Raw genomic sequence first — 20,958 nt, forward strand, 5'->3', positions numbered from 1 at the left:
CAGGGTTTTGTGTTCTGAGTGTGTGCGTGTGTTTTTGAGTGTGTATGCGCGTGTGCGTTTCTTACGATGTGCATATGTGTGTGTATATAGTCCATCCCCCTCACCGATGATGCCGCTGTCCCGGCTCTCCAGGGTGGAGGTGGGGCTTGAGACAGATCCGTAGGCGTGGTCCTTATTATCCTGGTTACCCGTGGGCATGGCACCATCAGCGCCAGGCGCTAGGGTGGAGCAGGGTGAGCCGGCCGGGGGGGAGGCTGTGCTGCTGGTCAGGGTGGAGCATGGACTGAGCCTCTGGTTAGCAGCCAGGCCCTGGAGGAGAAACACAGAGTCAGATGACAGTACTAGTTACAACACAGCCCAGAACACCAACACAATTGAGGCCACATCAATAGGAAAGGAGGAAGTAGTCACATGTTGAGTCTCCATAGGTTTCTGTGTAGGTTTATCATTGTCAGGAACCAGCAGTACTGAAGCTTCCATTTTATATCTAGCAGCAGAATGATTCCACAGCATTGCTGAGTGAGAGAGAGAGAGAGCTTTAAACACTTCCTGACCCTGCTTATATCTAGCAGCAGAATGAATAAACACTTCCTGACCCTGCTATGCCCTGCTCCCATTGGACAGAGCCTGTCACAATGTTGCTGTGGCCCTCCTCCCATTGGATGTTACCTGTTACATTTTACTGTGACCCCCTGCCGTGCCCTTCCCTGATGTCAGCTCAGAGAGGGCACCACAGGGAGAGAAGAATTCTGGCATGGCTAATATACACGCTCGCTCGCTCACTCACTCACTCACTCAAATAATGACTGTGTTTATGGGGTAAGGTCAAAGGTAGAAGTGCCGCTCAGTTCACTAAGGGGGGTATGAGGGGCTTCGAGGTAAAATCCCTTGCCGAAGTGCTTAAAAAATGGTTTTATTGTGCAAATATCATCCTGTCCTACAGCCTACTGTAAATATCCTACTGTCATCATCCTATTGTCAATATCCTACTGCCAGTATCCCACTGTCAATATCCTGCCTGTAAATATTATACTGTCATTATTCTACTGTAAATATACTACTATCAATATCCTACTGTCAATATCCTATTGTAAATGTACTACTGTAAACATTACACTGTCATTATCCTACTGTCAATATCCCACTGTAAATATCCTACTGTCAATATCCTACTGTCAATATCCTATTGTAAATGTACTACTGTAAACATTATACTGTCATTATCCTACTGTCAATATCCCACTGTCAATATCCTACTGTCAATATCATATTGTAAATGTACTACTGTAAACATTATACTGTCATTATCCTACTGTCAATATCCCACTGTCAATATCCTACTGTAAATATTCAACTGTAAATGAGTTTGAGTGCCTTTTTATATTTATATTTCTGTTAAATGTACTACATTTTTATTCCAATGAGATTGCAGCATTTCATTATTATGTCACATTGTTGAGAGGTGAACCTGTAGTCAGCATTTCATTATTATGTCACATTGTTGAGAGGTGAACCTGTAGTCAGCATTTCATTATTATGTCACATTGTTGAGAGGTGAATCTGAAGTCAGCATTTCATTATTATGTCACATTGTTGAGAGGTGAACCTGTAGTCAGCATTTCATTATACTGTGTATCATGTGCATTTGACAAATAGACTTGACTTGGCTTCCCCTCACACGCCCTCCCATAGACTCAACTGTACTTCTGCTTAGCCTCCTTGGTAGCCAGTAACTGAAACACTCAGACCATCCCTGGTCTTCCTGGTCAGAGCTGTAGTGATAGGACAGCAGAGAGCCAGGTCAGTCAGGTTGCATGGTGCCTGTTACGTGTTCCCTCTCATCCCCGTCTCCTCCCCTCCCCCGAGATGGGCTGGGCCTAGTACAGTCATGGAGTTGTGCAGGCTGCCCAGTGAGAGCTGACCCCTGTACTCAGCGTATGGAAGAGGCCAGTCAACTGGGTAGGTCTGTGAGAGGCTAGCAGAAAACATACACACACAGCAAGCAGCAAAACCTCTATCTGCTGGGCTAGCGCACTCTGGATAAGTCCCAAATGGCACCCTAATCCCTATATAGTGCAATACTTCAAATGTAGTGCACTGCATAGGTAGTGTAGTGCACTGCATTTGGGACGCTTCCTCTGTGTGTTAGTCTGACCATCTGACCTTAAAAAGCACAGTAGAATTGGATTGAACTTTGATCATTGGATCTTTGCCTTGCTAAGGTGGAGAGTTGGAGGAGGTGGGAGAAGAGGTAGAGAGGTGAAGAGGTGGGGAGGTGGAGCGGAGGAGTGATGGAGGGGTGGAGAGGTGGAGGGGTGGAGAGGTGGGGAGGTGGAGGGGAGGAGTGACGGAGGGGTGGAGAGGTGGAGGGGTGGGGAGGAGGAGGGGAGGAGAAGTGAAGAGGTGGGGAGGTGGAGGGGAGGAGTGATGGAGGGGTGGAGAGGTGGGGAGGAGGAAGGGAAGAAGTGATGGAGGGGTGGAGAGTTGGGGAGGAGTGATGGAGGGGTGGAGTGATGGAGGGGTGAAAAGGTGGAGGGGTGGAGAGGTAGAGGAGGAGGGGAGGAGAAGTGAAGAGGTGGGGAGGAGTGATGGAGGGGTGGAGGGGTGGGGAGGAGGAGGGGAGGAGAAGTGAAGAGGTGGGGAGGTGGAGGGGAGGAGAGGTGGGGAAGAGGAAGGGAAGAAGTGATGGAGGGGTGGAGAGGAGGAGGGGAGGAGTGATGGAGGGGTGGAGTGATGGAGGGGTGGAGTAGAGGAGGGGTAGAGCAGTGGTAGGTGGAGGGGTGGTAGGTAGATGGAGGAAAGCGGTGGGGATGTGGAGGGGAGGAGTAGAGGAGGGGTAGAGCAGTGGTAGGTGGAGGGGTGGTAGGTAGATGGAGGAAAGCGGTGGGGATGTGGAGGGGAGGAGTAGAGGAGGGGTAGAGCAGTTGTAGGTGGAGGGGTGGTAGGTAGATGGAGGAAAGCGGTGGGGAGGAGAGGTAGAAGAGGTGGGGATGTGGAGGGGAGGAGAGGTAGAAGAGGTGGGGATGTGGAGGGGAGGAGAGGTAGAAGAGGTGGGGATGTGGAGGGGAGGAGAGGTAGAAGTGGTGGGGATGTGGAGGGGAGGAGAGGTAGAAGAGGTGGGGATGTGGAGGGGAGGAGAGGTAGAAGAGGTGGGGATGTGGAGGGAAGGCGAGGTAGAAGAGGTGGGGATGTGGAGGGGAGGAGAGGTAGAAGAGGTGGGGATGTGGAGGGGAGGTAGAAGAGGTGGGGATGTGGAGGGGAGGAGAGGTAGAAGTGGTGGGGATGTGGAGGGGAGGAGAGGTAGAAGAGGTGGGGATGTGGAGGGGAGGAGAGGTAGAAGAGGTGGGGATGTGGAGGGGAGGAGAGGTAGAAGGGGTGGGGATGTGGAGGGGAGGAGAGGAAGAAGAGGTGGAGATGTGGAGGGAAGGAGAGGGGAGAGGCAATTAATGGCCGTCTTTTTGGAGATAAAGAAAGGTCACCCTCTTCCCTCAGTCAGTAGGCTTTAGCTATCCTGAAGAGATCCCAGCTACTGTAAGAATCTACCTACTGCAGCCCAACTGAAGGTTTATTGTATATTGATTTAAGGGTAATAGAAAAACGTATCATTTCGTATCCTCATATTGCCGCCCTTGAGGGGCTCAATGTCTTTTCATGGATAAAAAACCCAACATTAGCTGTTTTTCCTTACCATATATATATATATATATTGACCCCTGCCATGTGTGCTCCCTCTACAAAGTCACATTTCCTTACCAAATATATATACTGCTCAAAAAAATGAAGGGAACACTTAAACAACACATCCTAGATCTGAATGAAAGAAATAATCTTATTAAATACTTTTATCTTTACATAGTTGAATGTGCGAACAACAAAAGCACACAAAAATAATCAATGGAAATCCAATTTATCAACCCATGGAGGTCTGGATTTGGAGACACACTCAAAATTAAAGTGGAAAACCACACTACAGGCTGATCCAACTTTGATGTAATGTCCTTAAAACAAGTCAAAATGAGGCTCAGTAGTGTGTGTGGCCTCCACGTGCCTGTATGACCTCCCTACAACACCTGGGCATGTTCCTGATGAGGTGGCGGGTGGTCTCCTGAGGGATCTCCTCCCAGACCTGGACTAAAGCATCCGCCAACTCCTGGACAGTCTGTGGTGCAATGTGGCATTGGTGGATGGAGCGAGACATGATGTCCCAGATGTGCTCAATTGGATTCAGGTTTGGGGAACGGGCGGGCCAGTCCATAGCATCAATGCCTCCCTCTTGCAGGAACTGCTGACACACTCCAGCCACATGAGGTCTAGCATTGTCTTGCATTAGGAGGAACCCAGGGCCAACCGCACCAGCATATGGTCTCACAAGGGGTCTGAGGATCTCATCTCGGTACCTAATGGCAGTTAGGCTACCTCTGGCGAGCACATGGAGGGCTGTGCGGCCCCCGAAAGAAATGCCACCCCACACCATGACTGACCCACCGCCAAACCGGTCATGCTGGAGGATGTTGCAGGCAGCAGAACGTTCTCCACGGCGTCTCCAGACTCTGTCACGTCTGTCATGTGCTCAGTGTGAACCTGCTTTCATCTGTGAAGAGCACAGGGCGCCAGTGGCGAATTTGCCAATCTTGGTGTTCTCTGGCAAATGCCAAACGTCCTGCACGGTGTTGGGCTGTAAGCACAACCTCCACCTGTGGACGTCGGGCCCTCATGGAGTCTGTTTCTGACCGTTTGAGCAGACACATGCACATTTGTGGCCTGCTGGAGGTCATTATGCAGGGCTCTGGCAGTGCTCCTCCTGCTCCTCCTTGCACGTAGGAGGGTTGTTGCCCTCCTACGGCCTCCTCCACGTCTCCTGATGTACTGGCCTGTCTCCTGGTAGCGCCTCCATGCTCTGGACACTACGCTGACAGACACAGCAAACCTTCTTGCCACAGCTCGCATTGATGTGCCATCCTGGATGAGCTGCACTACCTGAGCCACTTGTGTGGTTTGTAGACTCCGTCTCATGCTACCACTAGAGTGAAAGCACCACCAGCATTCAAAAGTGACCAAAACATCAGCCAGGAAGCATAGGAACTGAGAAGTGGTCTGTGGTCCCCACCTGCAGAACCACTCCTTTATTGGGGGTGTCTTGCTAATTGCCTATAATTTCCACCTGTTGTCTATTCCATTTGCACAACAGCATGTGCAATTTATTGTCAATCAGTGTTGCTTCCTAAGTGGATAGTTTGATTTCACAGAAGTGTGATTGACTTGGAGTTAGATTGTGCTGTTTAAGTGTTCCCTTTATTTTTTTGAGCAGTGTATATATATAAGGAAAGTAAGGAAATATGGAAATATGTGACTTTATAGAGGGAGCACACATGGCAGGGGTCAACGATGAGTCACAGAATGCATCCAAAATGGCACCCTATTCCCTACATTCTTTAATGAACCTCTCTTACATATCTCTCTATACACCCCACCACTACAGTATAACACCACTACAGTATAACACCACTACAGTATAACACCACTACAGTATAACACCACTACAGCATAACACCACTACAGCATACCACCACTACAGCATACCACCACTACAGTATAACACAACTACAGTATAACACCACTACAACATACCACCACTACAGCATACCACCACTACAGCATACCACCACTACAGCATAACACCACTACAACATACCACCACTACAGCATAACACCACTACAGTATAACATCACTACAGTGTAACACCACTACAGCGTAACACCACTACAGTATAACACCACTACAGCATAACACCACTACAGTATAACACCACAACAGCATAACACCACTACAGCATAACACCACTACAGCATAACACCACTACAGCATAACACCACTACAGCATAACACCACAACAGCATAACACCACTACAGCATAACACCACTACAGCATAACACCACTACAGCATAACACAACTACAGCATAACACAACTACAGCATAACACCACTACAGCATAACACCACTACAGAATAACACCACTACAGTATAACACCACAACAGCATAACACCACTACAGCATAACACCACTACAGCATAACACCACTACAGCATAACACCACTACAGTATAACACCACTACAGTATAACACCACTAAAGGAAAACACCACTAAAGGAAAACACCACTACAGCATAACACCACTACAGTATAACACCACTACAGTATAACACCACTACAGTATAACACCACTACAGTATAACACCACTAAAGGAAAACACCACTACAGCATAACACCACTACAGTATAACACCACTAAAGGAAAACACCACTACAGTATAACACCACTAAAGGAAAACACCACTACAGTATAACACCACTAACAGCTAGCAAGCTCCACCAGTCTAATTGGTTAGCCACACTGCGTCAGTCCATACCTATACAGTCCGTAATATATCTAGCTAAAGCAACATGTAACACCACAACTCTCCACCATTCAGTCCAGGGGGGGTCATTTCATCATGATGACAATCTCTCAATTCAATTCAAATCAAGGAGCTTTATTGGCATGGGAAACATATGTTTACATTAACAAAGCAAGTGAAATAGATAATAAACAAAAGTCAAATAAATAATAAAAAATGAACAGTAAACACTAAACTCAAACGTTCCAAAAAGAATAAAGACATTTCAAATGTCATATTATGGCTATATATAGTGTTGTAACAATGTGCAAATAGTTAAAGTACAACAGGGAAAATAAATAAACATAAATATGGGTTGTATTTATAATGGTGTTTGTTCACTGGTTGCCCTTTTCTTGTGGCAACAGGTTTACAAATATTGCTGCTGTGATGGCACACTGTTATTTCACCTAATAGATATGGGAGTTTATCAAAATTAGATGTATTTTTTATTTTTTAAATGTGAGTCTGTGTAATCTGAGGGAAATATGTGTTTTTAATATGGTCATACATTTGGCAGGAGGCTAGGAAGTGCAGTGTGCACATAGCCTGTCTTCTCTTGAGAGCCAGCTCTGCCTATGGTGGCCTTTCTCAATAGCAAGGCCATACTCACTGAGTCTGTATATAGTCAGTCAGTCACCATATTCAGGTATTCTGCCACTATGTACTCTCTGTCAGAAACTGTTAATGCCTGGAGCTTTGATGTTCCTCTGCCATGGTAGACCGGCCATCTCTCTCTCGCTCTCTTTCTCGCTCTCTAATTAGGTTTGAGGTAGAGAACGCAGGGTGTCTGATGTATTGCTTAAAAAGGTAATTTTGCCAAGAAATTGCCAAGAAACTGAAGATCTCGTACAACGCTGTGTATTAGTCCCTTCACAGAACAGCGCAAACTTTCTCTAACCAGAATGGAAAGAGGAGTGCGAGGCCCCGGTGCACACCTGAGCAAGAGGACAAGTTCATTAGAGTGTCTAGTTTGAGAAACATGCCTCACAAGTCCTCAACTGGCAGCTTCATTAAATAGTACCTGCAAAACACCAGTCTCAACGTCAACAGTGAAGAGGTGACTCAGGGTAGCTGGCCTTCTAGGCAGAGTTGCAAAGAAAAAAACATATCTCAGACTGGCCAATAAAAATAAAATAATAAGATGGGCAAAAGAACACAGACACTGGACAGAGGAACTCTCCCTGTGAAGGGAGTAGTACACAGCCTTGTACGAGATCTTCAGTTTCTTGGCAATTTCTCATGTGGAATAGCCTTCATTTCCAAGAACAAGAATAGACTGACGAGTTTCAGAAGAAAGTTATTTGTTTCTAGCCATTTTGAGCCTGAAATCGAACCCACAAATGCTGATGCTCCAGATACTCAATTAGTCTAAAGAAGGCCAGTTGTACTGCTTCTTTAATCAGAACAACAGTTTTCAGCTGTGCTAACATAATTGCAAAATAGGTTTTCTAATGATCAATTATAATTTAAAATGATAAACTTGGATTAGCTAACACAACATGCCATTGGAACACAGGAGTGATGGTTGCTGATAATGGGCCTCTGTACGCCTATGTAGATATTCCATAAAAAAAGATGCCGTTTCCAGCTACAATAGTCACTTACCACATCAACAATGTCTACACTGTATTTCTGATCAATTTGACGTTATTTAAATTTAATTTTCTCTCAAAAACAAGGACATTTCTAAGTGACCCAAAACCTTTTAATGGTAGTGTGTGTATAAGTTTTGGGTCACTTAGAAATGTCCTTGTTTTTGAAAGAAAATAAAATTTACATTTTTTCTTTACACTAGTTGACTATCTGGAGCTGTAAATTCAGGCTGTAAATAAAACAAAATGTGGAAAAAGTATACTTTCTGTATACACAACCCTTGATTTTTTGTTTTATTTACAGCCTGAATTTAAATTAGTCACAGGCCTACACACAATACCCCATAATGTCAAAGTGTAATTATGTTTTTTCAAATGTTTACAAATTAATAAAAATTGAAAAGCTAAAATGTCTTGAGTCAATAAGGATTCAACCCCTATGTTATGGCAAGCCTAAATAAGTTCAAGAGTAAAAATGTGTTATACACAAGTCACATAATAAGTTGCAATAATAGTGTTTAACATGATATTGAATGACTACCTCATCTCTGTACCCCACACATACAATTATCTGTAAGGTCCCTCACATGCTGACAACACCTCTCGTACACGTGCGTCCGCAGGTTGAAAAATCAAAATGAACTCTGAACCATCTATATTAATTTGGGGACAGGTCGAAAAGCATTAAACATCTATGGCAATTTAGCTAGCTAGCTAAACCAATGAGGAGATGGGAGAGGGCAGCGCGTCAAGTGCCATAAATAGAACCAAGTTCTATTTTAGTGTTCTATGCAGACGTTTGTTGACGCACGTGAGAAGTGTGGGTGCAATGATTGAATAACATGTATGTGTGCATTTATTTTGCAGTGCTCGCCCATGCCAAAGGGCACCTATTGGTAGATGGGAGAGAAAAAATATATACAGACATTGAATATCCCTTTGAGCATGGTGAAGTTATTAATTACACTTTGGATGGCATATCAATATACACAGTCACTACAAAGATATAGGCGTCCTTCCTAGCTCAGTTCCTAGAGAGGAAGGTAGCCACTCAGGGATTTCACCATGAGGGCAATGGTGACTTTAAAACAGGTCCATAGTTGGCTGTGATAGAAGAAAACTGAGGATGGATCAAATGACAGAGTGAAAATAAGGAAGCCTGTACAGAATAAAAAATATTCCAAAACATGCATCCTGTTTGCAATAAGGTACTAAAGTAAAACAGCAAAAAATGTAGCAAAGAAATTAACTTTGTCCTGAATACAATGCGTTATATATGGGACAAATGCAACACATCACTGAGTACCACTCTTTATATTGTCAAGCATGGTGGTGGCTGCATCATTTTATGGGTATGCTTGTCATCGGCAAGGACTAGGGAGTTTTTTATGATAAAAGAAACGGAATAGAGCTAAGCACAGGCAACATCCTAGAGGAAAGTCTGCTTTCCAACAGACACTGGGAGATGAATTCACCTTTCAGCAGGACAATAATCAAAAATACAAGGCCAAATCTACACTGAAGTTTCTTAACAATACAACATTGAATGTTCCTGAGTGGCCTAGATACTGTTTTGATTTACCCCTTGTATAGTCTTAATATTCTGTATACTCCCCTTGTCCTAAGGGTAAAAAATGACCCGCCTTCACTAAACCCCTAAAATAAAGCAGCTTAATTGAATTTTAAACCCCAAATCTATTTTGCATGAAGAAATAACCTGTCATTCATCACAAACTTTGTGAATATCTGTGTTTTCCCTCTTCACTACGCAGAAAGACAGCATTTAATGGACACCACTCGTTTTTATTACAACACACCTGTCATAATTGTTTTCTTTACTAAAGTAGAGTTGTATTATTATTATTATTGCTAAAGGTACTACATAAGTGTAAAAATACATTTTTTAGCAAGAGATAGCACTTGTGTAGCCTAAGAAAGTAGCAGGAATGTTCAGAAAGTAGTTTTTATTGCATTTTATTGAAGGGAAACAATAACAGTCTTGAACTTTTTTGGCAACATAGTAACATATTCTTATATACTGTACTGTCACGACTTCCGCCAAAGTCGGTCCCTCCTTGTTCGAGCGGCGTTCGATGTTACCGGTCTTCTAGCCATCGCCGATCCACCTTTCATTTTCCATTGGATTGGTCTTGTTTTCCCCGCACACCTGGTTTGCATTCCCTCATTACTTGCATATAACCCTCTGTTTCCCCCATGTCTGTGTGTGTAATTGTTATGTGTAAATATATGTGTACTCCAGGCTGGTTTGCGCCGGGTTATTGTAACCCATGTGTGTTTAGTTTTCTGAATGCCGTGTTTTGTTCGCCTCAATAAAGGGCTCCGTTTGCTATCCATTTCTGCTCTCCTGCTCCTGACTTGCCTGCAGCCAGTTACACACTCCATTACATGTACAATGAGGAACTCAACTACAAAATACTAGTCTTGTCCCATTTTGTTAACCATTGCCCCCACCCACAAGGTGTATAAACAAAAACAATCAATACAAATAAAATAAGATAATAGTTACAAAAATGTGAAGAACATAAATCAATCAACTCTAATTAGCACATGTAGGACAGTATGCAAGTGTGTGTGCATGGACTTTGCAGATGTATTTCTCACATGTGCAGCACATAGTATTTGTTTTACAGTCCTTCTTTGGGGAGCAGAATTGGCATCTCCTCCTCTTGCCAGCTGCAGCCTCAGGTGGATCAGGACAAGATTCAGCCCCTTGAACAGCTTTCACAAGCGCTGCAGAGGCTGCTGTGCGGGGGAGGCACTTCCTTCTTTGAATGTGTGGGGTAACAAGTGCCTTTCCCAGCAGGTCCAGGAACACCCTCCTCTTGTTCCGCTTATCAGGCATCCAGGTAGGGTTGATCTTGTTCCATATCACAAAGGCATTGTATGAGGACACATCAATGATGTTATGGAAGATGACCAGGAGCCAGTGGGCAGTCATCCTCCAGCAGCTGTAAGTTCCAATCACCTTGTCCAGGTTGTCCACACCTCCTTTGTTGTGTTGTAGTCCAGGATGATGGCTGGCTTCCTGTCCTTACGATCACCGATCTCAGCCGTTTTGTGCATTGTGATCAGGAGGACCACATTCTTGTTCCTCTTTTGGAGGTAAGAAACTAGAGTGGTAGTGGGGGTGAAGGCAAACTTTGATGAGAAGGCCTCTCTCCTCCTTGTCGTGAGGAGTGCAGGGGGAGCTCAGGCTTGTTCTTTCTAACTGTGCAAACCATGGTGATCTTCCTCTTCAGGAGCTGCTGGCTGAGTTCAATCAGTAGCACACATAACCTCAATGTATCATTGTGTGTGTGTGTGTGTGTGTGTGTGTGTGTGTGTGTGTGTGTGTGTGTGTGTGTGTGTGTGTGTGTGTGTGTGTGTGTGTGTGTCTTTGTGGTTTTCGTGGTGTGTAAATTATTTTATAACTGCCGGGTCAAAAAGGACCCTAAGACAATCGTTGTACCCTGGTGGTGTACAGCTTTCATGGAAATATGAACAAAGGCGATGTTTCACTTTTTCTAATGTTGGGTTCACTCTAGGAAAAGTTATAAAATTTCAAGCTGAAAAAATATAATTTAGGGGGCTTTCTCTGCTGTTTAACATAGTGGCGGGTCATTTTTGACCCTTAAGACAATACAAGGGTTAAATCAGCTCTATGGTAAGACTTGGAAATGGCTGTCTAGCAATGTTCAACAACCAACTTGACAGAGGATGAATCATTTTTTAAAGAATAATGTGCAAATATTGTACAATCTAGGTGTGCAAAGCTCTTAGAGACTTACCCAGAAAGACTCACAGCTGTAATCACTGCCAAAGGTCTACTCAGTGGGTTGAATACTAATTTAATGAAGATATATTAGCGTTTTATTTTTCAGAAATGTTTTGCAAATGTTCACATTTTTCTTCCATTTTTCTGAAAGAGTATTTTGTGTAGATCGTTGACAAAGAATTACAATTAAATCCATTTTAATCCCACAACAAAATGTGGAAAAAGTAAAGGGGTGTGAATACTTTCTGAAGGCACTGTACATGTACATGTATATATCTAAAAGCCATTTAGCAGCCGAGGTTCAGTCAGTGGTGAGAGAAATATGAGGCTAAATCAACCTGCTGGTTATCAGCACACTAAAGTAGCAGAATATATTAACGAATGACAACTTTTTTGAAGTTTTGATGTGTCGAGCTGAATAAATAATCTAGGAACTTTGTTATATAATGGCCTAATTAGGGCGGAAGAGTTTATGCTTTGAGAAACTGACAAATTGGGAATGTAAAGTGCAATTTAGTGAGTTTCTTTTTTATCTGTGGACTTGGCTTACAGAGATGTATAGCACCAGGCTGTAAACAAGAAGCTCATCAAACTGTCAGGTAAAGGGAAGTCATTACATCCCAGGTATGTCTGGGCTCCTAAGTGGTGCCCAGCGGTCTAAGGCACTGCATCTCAGTGCAAGAGGTGACACTACAGTCCCTGGTTCAAATCCAGACTGTATCACATCCGGCCGTGATTGGGAGTCCCATAGCGTGGCGCACAATTGGCCCAGCGTCGTCTGGGTTTTGCCGGGGTAGGCTGTCATTGTAAATAAGAATTTGTTCTTAACTGTTTCCCAAATGGGATCAGAAATAGAGGAACACAGAATGGAATCTCAAGATATCATGAATATGGAGAGACATTTTTCCTCCCCAGCAACATTTCCTCAGTGATAGCAGTAGTAGAGAGAGGAGGGGTTAGCATTGTGGGATGGCCACACACACACACACACACACACACACACACACACACACACACACACACACACACACACACACACACACACACACACACACACACACACACACACACACACACACACACACACACACACACACACACACACACACACACACACACACACACACACACACACACACACACACACACACACACACACACACACACACACACACACACACACACACACACACACACACACACACACACACACACACACACACACACACACACACACACACACACACACACACACACACACACACACACACACACACACACACACACACACACACACACACACACACACACCACACACACACACACACACACACACACACACACACACACACACACACACACACACACACACACACACACACACACACACACACACACACACACACACACACACACACACACACACACACCTGTCTATTGTCTGGTTCGTCCATGCTGTAATGTTCTCCGTCTGGCCCCTCACTAGTTTTGTCTCCCAACAGGAAGCCCAGCCGCGTCATCAATGTGTTGGCTGCCTCATCCACCGAAGGAGGGGGGCCCAGCTCCCTGCTTGACTCCCCTATAGACAGAGAGAAGGAGAGAGGAAGAGAGCGAGAGAGATAGAGGGGAAATAATTAAGAGAGAGAGAGGGGAGAGAGAGGGAGAAGGAGGAAGAGAGAGAGACAGAAAGAGAGAGAAGGAGTATGTTTGTGAGTGTGTGTAAAACAGAGTAAACCAACTGGCTTTACCTGGGAGGCAACCACACCTCGAATAGAAACTAGACAAGAGAAGGAGCCCATGAAAATGACAAGATTCACAAGGCAACCATGCAGCAAACTGATGGATAAATGTCCTTTACATGTTCAAGTCCCAACCCCAACATTATTTAAATACTAAATCAATACCAATCACAAACACTAAAACTAAAAGAGAACACAAATGGGAGAAGGCATAGAGTAGAGTAGGGTAGAAACCGAGTAGAGTAGGGTGGAGTAGAGTAGTGTAGAAACCGAGTAGAGTAGGGTAGAAACCGAGTAGAGTAGGGTAGAGAAGTGTAGAAACCGAGTAGAGTAGGGTAAAACCGAGTAGAGTAGGGTTGAAACCGAGTAGAGTAGGGTGGAGTAGAGTAGTGTAGAAACCGAGTAGAGTAGGTTGGAGTAGAGTAGTGTAGAAACCGAGTAGAGTAGGGTTGAAACCGAGTAGAGTAGGGTGGAGTAGAGTAGTGTAGAAACCGAGTAGAGTAGGGTGGAGTAGAGTAGTGTAGAAACCGAGTGGAGTAGGGTAGAAACCGAGTAGAGTAGGGTAGAGTCGTGTAGAAACCGAGTAGAGTAGGGTAGAAACCGAGTAGAGTAGGGTAGAAACCGAGTAGAGTAGGGTGGAGTAGAGTAGTGTAGAAACCGAGTAGAGTAGGGTAGAAACCGAGTAGAGTAGGTTGGAGTAGAGTAGTGTAGAAACCGAGTAGAGTAGGGTGGAGTAGAGTAGTGTAGAAACCGAGTAGAGTAGGGTAGAAACCGAGTAGAGTAGGGTAGAGTAGTGTAGAAACCGAGTAGAGTAGGGTAGAAACCGAGTAGAGTAGGGTAGAAACTGAGTAGAGTAGGGTGGAGTAGAGTAGTGTAGAAACCGAGTAGAGTAGGGTGGAGTAGAGTAGTGTAGAAACCGAGTAGAGTAGGGTAGCAACCGAGTAGAGTAGGGTAGAAACCGAGTAGAGTAGGGTGGAGTAGAGTAGTGTAGAAACCGAGTAGAGTAGGGTAGAAACCGAGTAGAGTAGGTTGGAGTAGAGTAGTGTAGAAACCGAGTAGAGTAGGGTTGAAACCGAGTAGAGTAGGGTAGAGTAGTGTAGAAACCGAGTAGAGTAGGGTAGAGTAGTGTAGAAACCGAGTAGAGTAGGGTAGAAACCGAGTAGAGTAGGGTAGAGTAGTGTAGAAACCGAGTAGAGTAGGGTAGAAACCGAGTAGAGTAGGGTAGAAACCGAGTAGAGTAGGGTAGAAACCGAGTAGAGTAGGGTGGAGTAGAGTAGTGTAGAAACCGAGTAGAGTAGGGTAGAAACCGAGTAGAGTAGGTTGGAGTAGAGTAGTGTAGAAACCGAGTAGAGTAGGTTGGAGTAGAGTAGTGTAGAAACCGAGTAGAGTAGGGTTGAAACCGAGTAGAGTAGGGTAGAGTAGTGTAGAAACCGAGTAGAGTAGTGTAGAAACCGAGTAGAGTAGGGTAGAAACCGAGTAGAGTAGGGTAGAAACCGAGTAGAGTAGGGTGGAGTAGAGTAGTGTAGAAACCGAGTAGAGTAGGGTAGAAACCGAGTAGAGTAGGTTGGAGTAGAGTAGTGTAGAAACCGAGTAGAGTAGGGTGGAGTAGAGTAGTGTAGAAACCGAGTAGAGTAGGGTGGAGTAGAGTAGTGTAGAAACCGAGTAGAGTAGGGTAGCAACCGAGTAGAGTAGGGTAGAAACCGAGTAGAGTAGGGTGGAGTAGAGTAGTGTAGAAACCGAGTAGAGTAGGGTAGAAACCGAGTAGAGTAGAGTAGTGTAGAAACCGAGTAGAGTAGGGTAGAAACCGAGTAGAGTAGGTTGGAGTAGAGTAGTGTAGAAACCGAGTAGAGTAGGGTTGAAACCGAGTAGAGTAGGGTAGAGTAGTGTAGAAACCGAGTAGAGTAGGGTAGAAACCGAGTAGAGTAGGGTAGAGTAGTGTAGAAACCGAGTAGAGTAGGGTAGAAACCGAGTAGAGTAGGGAAGAAACCGAGTAGAGTAGGGTAGAGACCGAGTAGAGTAGGGTGGAGTAGAGTAGTGTAGAAACCGAGTAGAGTAGGGTAGAAACCGAGTAGAGTAGGGTAGAGTAGTGTAGAAACCGAGTAGAGTAGGGTTGAAACCGAGTAGAGTAGGGTGGAGTAGAGTAGTGTAGAAACTGATTAGAGTAGGGTGGAGTAGAGTAGTGTAGAAACCGAGTAGAGTAGGGTAGAACCGAGTAGAGTAGGTTGGAGTAGAGTAGTGTAGAAACCGAGTAGAGTAGGGTAGAAACCGAGTAGAGTAGGGTGGAGTAGAGTAGTGTAGAAACCGAGTAGAGTAGGGTAGAACCGAGTAGAGTAGGTTGGAGTAGAGTAGTGTAGAAACCGAGTAGAGTAGGGTAGAAACCGAGTAGAGTGGAGTAGAGTAGTGTAGAAACCGAGTAGAGTAGGGTAGAAACCGAGTAGAGTAGGGTAGAGTAGTGTAGAAACCGAGTAGAGTAGGGTAGAAACCGAGTAGAGTAGGGTAGAAACTGAGTAGAGTAGGGTGGAGTAGAGAAGTGTAGAAACCGAGTAGAGTAGCGAGGAGTAGAGTAGTGTAGAAACCGAGTAGAGTAGGGTAGCAACCGAGTAGAGTAGGGTAGAAACCGAGTAGAGTAGGGTGGAGTAGAGTAGTGTAGAAACCGAGTAGAGTAGGGTAGAAACCGAGTAGAGTAGGGTGGAGTAGAGTAGTGTAGAAACCGAGTAGAGTAGGGTAGAAACAGAGTAGAGTAGATTGGAGTAGAGTAGTGTAGAAACCGAGTAGAGTAGGGTTGAAACCGAGTAGAGTAGGTTAGAGTAGTGTAGAAACCGAGTAGAGTAGGGTAGAGTAGCGTAGTGTAGAAACCGAGTAGAGTAGGTTAGAAACCGAGTAGAGTAGGGTAGAGTAGTGTAGAAACCGAGTAGAGTAGGGTAGAAACCGAGTAGAGTAGGGTAGAAACCAAGTAGAGTAGGGTAGAGACCAAGTAGAGTAGGGTGGAGTAGAGTAGTGTAGAAACCGAGTAGAGTAGGGTAGAAACCGAGTAGAGTAGGGTGGAGTAGAGTAGTGTAGAAACGTGTAGAAACAAAGTAGAGTAGTGTGAAGAAGAGTAGTGTAGAAACCGAGTAGGGTAGTGTAGAAACCGAGTAGAGTAGGGTGGAGTAGAGTAGTGTAGAAAACGAGTAGAGTAGGGTAGCAACCGAGTAGAGTATGGTAGAAACCGAGTAGAGTAGGGTGGAGTAGAGTAGTGTAGAAACCGAGTAGAGTAGGGTAGAAACCGAGTAGAGTAGGGTGGAGTAGAGTAGTGTAGAAACCGAGTAGAGTAGGGTAGAAACAGAGTAGAGTAGATTGGAGTAGAGTAGTGTAGAAACCGAGTAGAGTAGGGTTGAAACCGAGTAGAGTAGGTTAGAGTAGTGTAGAAACCGAGTAGAGTAGGGTAGAGTAGCGTAGTGTAGAAACCGAGTAGAGTAGGTTAGAAACCGAGTAGAGTAGGGTAGAGTAGTGTAGAAACCGAGTAGAGTAGGGTAGAAACCGAGTAGAGTAGGGTAGAAACCAAGTAGAGTAGGGTAGAGACCGAGTAGAGTAGGGTGGAGTAGAGTAGTGTAGAAACCGAGTAGAGTAGGGTTGAAACCGAGTAGAGTAGGGTGGAGTAGAGTAGTGTAGAAACTGATTAGAGTAGGGTGGAGTAGAGTAGTGTAGAAACCGAGTAGAGTAGGGTAGAAACCGAGTAGAGTAGGGTGGAGTAGAGTAGTGTAGAAACGTGTAGAAACAAAGTAGAGTAGTGTGAAGAAGAGTAGTGTAGAAACCGAGTAGGGTAGTGTAGAAACCGAGTAGAGTAGGGTGGAGTAGAGTAGTGTAGAAACCGAGTAGAGTAGGGTGGAGCAGAGTAGTGTAGAAACCGAGTAGAGTAGGGTTGAAACTGAGTAGAGTAGTGTAGAAACCGAGTAGAGTAGGGTGGAGTAGAGTAGTGTAGAAACCGAGTAGAGTAGGGTAGAAACCGAGTAGAGTAGAGTAGTGTAGAAACCGAGTAGAGTAGGGTAGAAACCGAGTAGAGTAGGTTGGAGTAGAGTAGTGTAGAAACCGAGTAGAGTAGGGTTGAAACCGAGTAGAGTAGGGTAGAGTAGTGTAGAAACCGAGTAGAGTAGGGTAGAAACCGAGTAGAGTAGGGTAGAGTAGTGTAGAAACCGAGTAGAGTAGGGTAGAAACCGAGTAGAGTAGGGAAGAAACCGAGTAGAGTAGGGTAGAGACCGAGTAGAGTAGGGTGGAGTAGAGTAGTGTAGAAACCGAGTAGAGTAGGGTAGAAACCGAGTAGAGTAGGGTAGAGTAGTGTAGAAACCGAGTAGAGTAGGGTTGAAACCGAGTAGAGTAGGGTGGAGTAGAGTAGTGTAGAAACTGATTAGAGTAGGGTGGAGTAGAGTAGTGTAGAAACCGAGTAGAGTAGGGTAGAAACCGAGTAGAGTAGGGTGGAGTAGAGTAGTGTAGAAACCGAGTAGAGTAGGGTGGAGCAGAGTAGTGTAGAAACCGAGTAGAGTAGGGTTGAAACTGAGTAGAGTAGTGTAGAAACCAAGTAGAGTAGTGTGGAGTAGAGTAGTGTAGAAACCGAGTAGAGTAGGGTGGAGTAGAGTAGTGTAGAAACCGAGTAGAGTAGGGTAGAAACCGAGTAGAGTGGAGTAGAGTAGGGTAGAAACCGAGTAGAGTAGGGTAGAGTAGTGTAGAAACCGAGTAGAGTAGGGTAGAAACCGAGTAGAGTAGGGTAGAAACCGAGTAGAGTAGGGTAGAAACCGAGTAGAGTAGGGTGGAGTAGAGTAGGGTGGAGTAGAGTAGTGTAGAAACCGAGTAGAGTAGGGTAGAAACCGAGTAGAGTAGGTTGGAGTAGAGTAGTGTAGAAACCGAGTAGAGTAGGTTGGAGTAGAGTAGTGTAGAAACCGAGTAGAGTAGGGTTGAAACCGAGTAGAGTAGGGTAGAGTAGTGTAGAAACCGAGTAGAGTAGTGTAGAAACCGAGTAGAGTAGGGTAGAAACCGAGTAGAGTAGGGTAGAAACCGAGTAGAGTAGGGTGGAGTAGAGTAGTGTAGAAACCGAGTAGAGTAGGGTAGAAACCGAGTAGAGTAGGTTGGAGTAGAGTAGTGTAGAAACCGAGTAGAGTAGGGTGGAGTAGAGTAGTGTAGAAACCGAGTAGAGTAGGGTGGAGTAGAGTAGTGTAGAAACCGAGTAGAGTAGGGTAGCAACCGAGTAGAGTAGGGTAGAAACCGAGTAGAGTAGGGTGGAGTAGAGTAGTGTAGAAACCGAGTAGAGTAGGGTAGAAACCGAGTAGAGTAGAGTAGTGTAGAAACCGAGTAGAGTAGGGTAGAAACCGAGTAGAGTAGGTTGGAGTAGAGTAGTGTAGAAACCGAGTAGAGTAGGGTTGAAACCGAGTAGAGTAGGGTAGAGTAGTGTAGAAACCGAGTAGAGTAGGGTAGAAACCGAGTAGAGTAGGGTAGAGTAGTGTAGAAACCGAGTAGAGTAGGGTAGAAACCGAGTAGAGTAGGGAAGAAACCGAGTAGAGTAGGGTAGAGACCGAGTAGAGTAGGGTGGAGTAGAGTAGTGTAGAAACCGAGTAGAGTAGGGTAGAAACCGAGTAGAGTAGGGTAGAGTAGTGTAGAAACCGAGTAGAGTAGGGTTGAAACCGAGTAGAGTAGGGTGGAGTAGAGTAGTGTAGAAACTGATTAGAGTAGGGTGGAGTAGAGTAGTGTAGAAACCGAGTAGAGTAGGGTAGAACCGAGTAGAGTAGGTTGGAGTAGAGTAGGGTAGAAACCGAGTAGAGTAGGGTAGAAACCGAGTAGAGTAGGGTGGAGTAGAGTAGTGTAGAAACCGAGTAGAGTAGGGTAGAACCGAGTAGAGTAGGTTGGAGTAGAGTAGTGTAGAAACCGAGTAGAGTAGGGTAGAAACCGAGTAGAGTGGAGTAGAGTAGTGTAGAAACCGAGTAGAGTAGGGTAGAAACCGAGTAGAGTAGGGTAGAGTAGTGTAGAAACCGAGTAGAGTAGGGTAGAAACCGAGTAGAGTAGGGTAGAAACTGAGTAGAGTAGGGTGGAGTAGAGTAGTGTAGAAACCGAGTAGAGTAGCGAGGAGTAGAGTAGTGTAGAAACCGAGTAGAGTAGGGTAGCAACCGAGTAGAGTAGATTGGAGTAGAGTAGTGTAGAAACCGAGTAGAGTAGGGTTGAAACCGAGTAGAGTAGGTTAGAGTAGTGTAGAAACCGAGTAGAGTAGGGTAGCGTAGTGTAGAAACCGAGTAGAGTAGGTTAGAAACCGAGTAGAGTAGGGTAGAGTAGTGTAGAAACCGAGTAGAGTAGGGTAGAAACCGAGTAGAGTAGGGTAGAAACCAAGTAGAGTAGGGTAGAGACCAAGTAGAGTAGGGTGGAGTAGAGTAGTGTAGAAACCGAGTAGAGTAGGGTTGAAACCGAGTAGAGTAGGGTGGAGTAGAGTAGTGTAGAAACTGATTAGAGTAGGGTGGAGTAGAGTAGTGTAGAAACCGAGTAGAGTAGGGTAGAAACCGAGTAGAGTAGGGTGGAGTAGAGTAGTGTAGAAACGTGTAGAAACAAAGTAGAGTAGTGTGAAGAAGAGTAGTGTAGAAACCGAGTAGGGTAGTGTAGAAACCGAGTAGAGTAGGGTGGAGTAGAGTAGTGTAGAAACCGAGTAGAGTAGGGTAGCAACCGAGTAGAGTAGGGTGGAGTAGAGTAGTGTAGAAACCGAGTAGAGTAGGGTAGAAACCGAGTAGAGTAGGGTGGAGTAGAGTAGTGTAGAAACCGAGTAGAGTAGGGTAGAAACAGAGTAGAGTAGATTGGAGTAGAGTAGTGTAGAAACCGAGTAGAGTAGGGTTGAAACCGAGTAGAGTAGGTTAGAGTAGTGTAGAAACCGAGTAGAGTAGGGTAGAGTAGCGTAGTGTAGAAACCGAGTAGAGTAGGGTAGAGTAGCGTAGTGTAGAAACCGAGTAGAGTAGGTTAGAAACCGAGTAGAGTAGGGTAGAGTAGTGTAGAAACCGAGTAGAGTAGGGTAGAAACCGAGTAGAGTAGGGTAGAAACCAAGTAGAGTAGGGTAGAGACCGAGTAGAGTAGGGTGGAGTAGAGTAGTGTAGAAACCGAGTAGAGTAGGGTTGAAACCGAGTAGAGTAGGGTGGAGTAGAGTAGTGTAGAAACTGATTAGAGTAGGGTGGAGTAGAGTAGTGTAGAAACCGAGTAGAGTAGGGTAGAAACCGAGTAGAGTAGGGTGGAGTAGAGTAGTGTAGAAACGTGTAGAAACAAAGTAGAGTAGTGTGAAGAAGAGTAGTGTAGAAACCGAGTAGGGTAGTGTAGAAACCGAGTACAGTAGGGTGGAGTAGAGTAGTGTAGAAACCGAGTAGAGTAGGGTGGAGCAGAGTAGATTAGAAACCGAGTAGAGTAGGGTTGAAAC

General features: G+C 44.9%; 1 protein-coding gene across 1 annotated transcript in view; it reads right to left on the reverse strand.

Annotated features, from left to right (window-relative positions):
- Positions 1–20,958, reverse strand: part of LOC106610487 (protein TANC2-like) — a gene marked incomplete at its 5' end in the record, with an annotated part of 120,141 nt that overhangs the window by 76,866 nt on the left and 22,317 nt on the right. Inside the window, 2 exons of the mRNA XM_045724542.2 lie at positions 105–309; positions 13,239–13,387. Of these exons, the coding sequence (XP_045580498.2) occupies positions 105–309; positions 13,239–13,387 (354 nt within the window). The remainder of the gene's footprint in view (positions 1–104; positions 310–13,238; positions 13,388–20,958) is intronic.

The sequence above is a fragment of the Salmo salar genome, chromosome 01, assembly GCF_965601325.2.
Source record: "Salmo salar chromosome 01, fSalSal1, whole genome shotgun sequence".
NCBI classification, from domain to species: domain Eukaryota; kingdom Metazoa; phylum Chordata; class Actinopteri; order Salmoniformes; family Salmonidae; genus Salmo; species Salmo salar.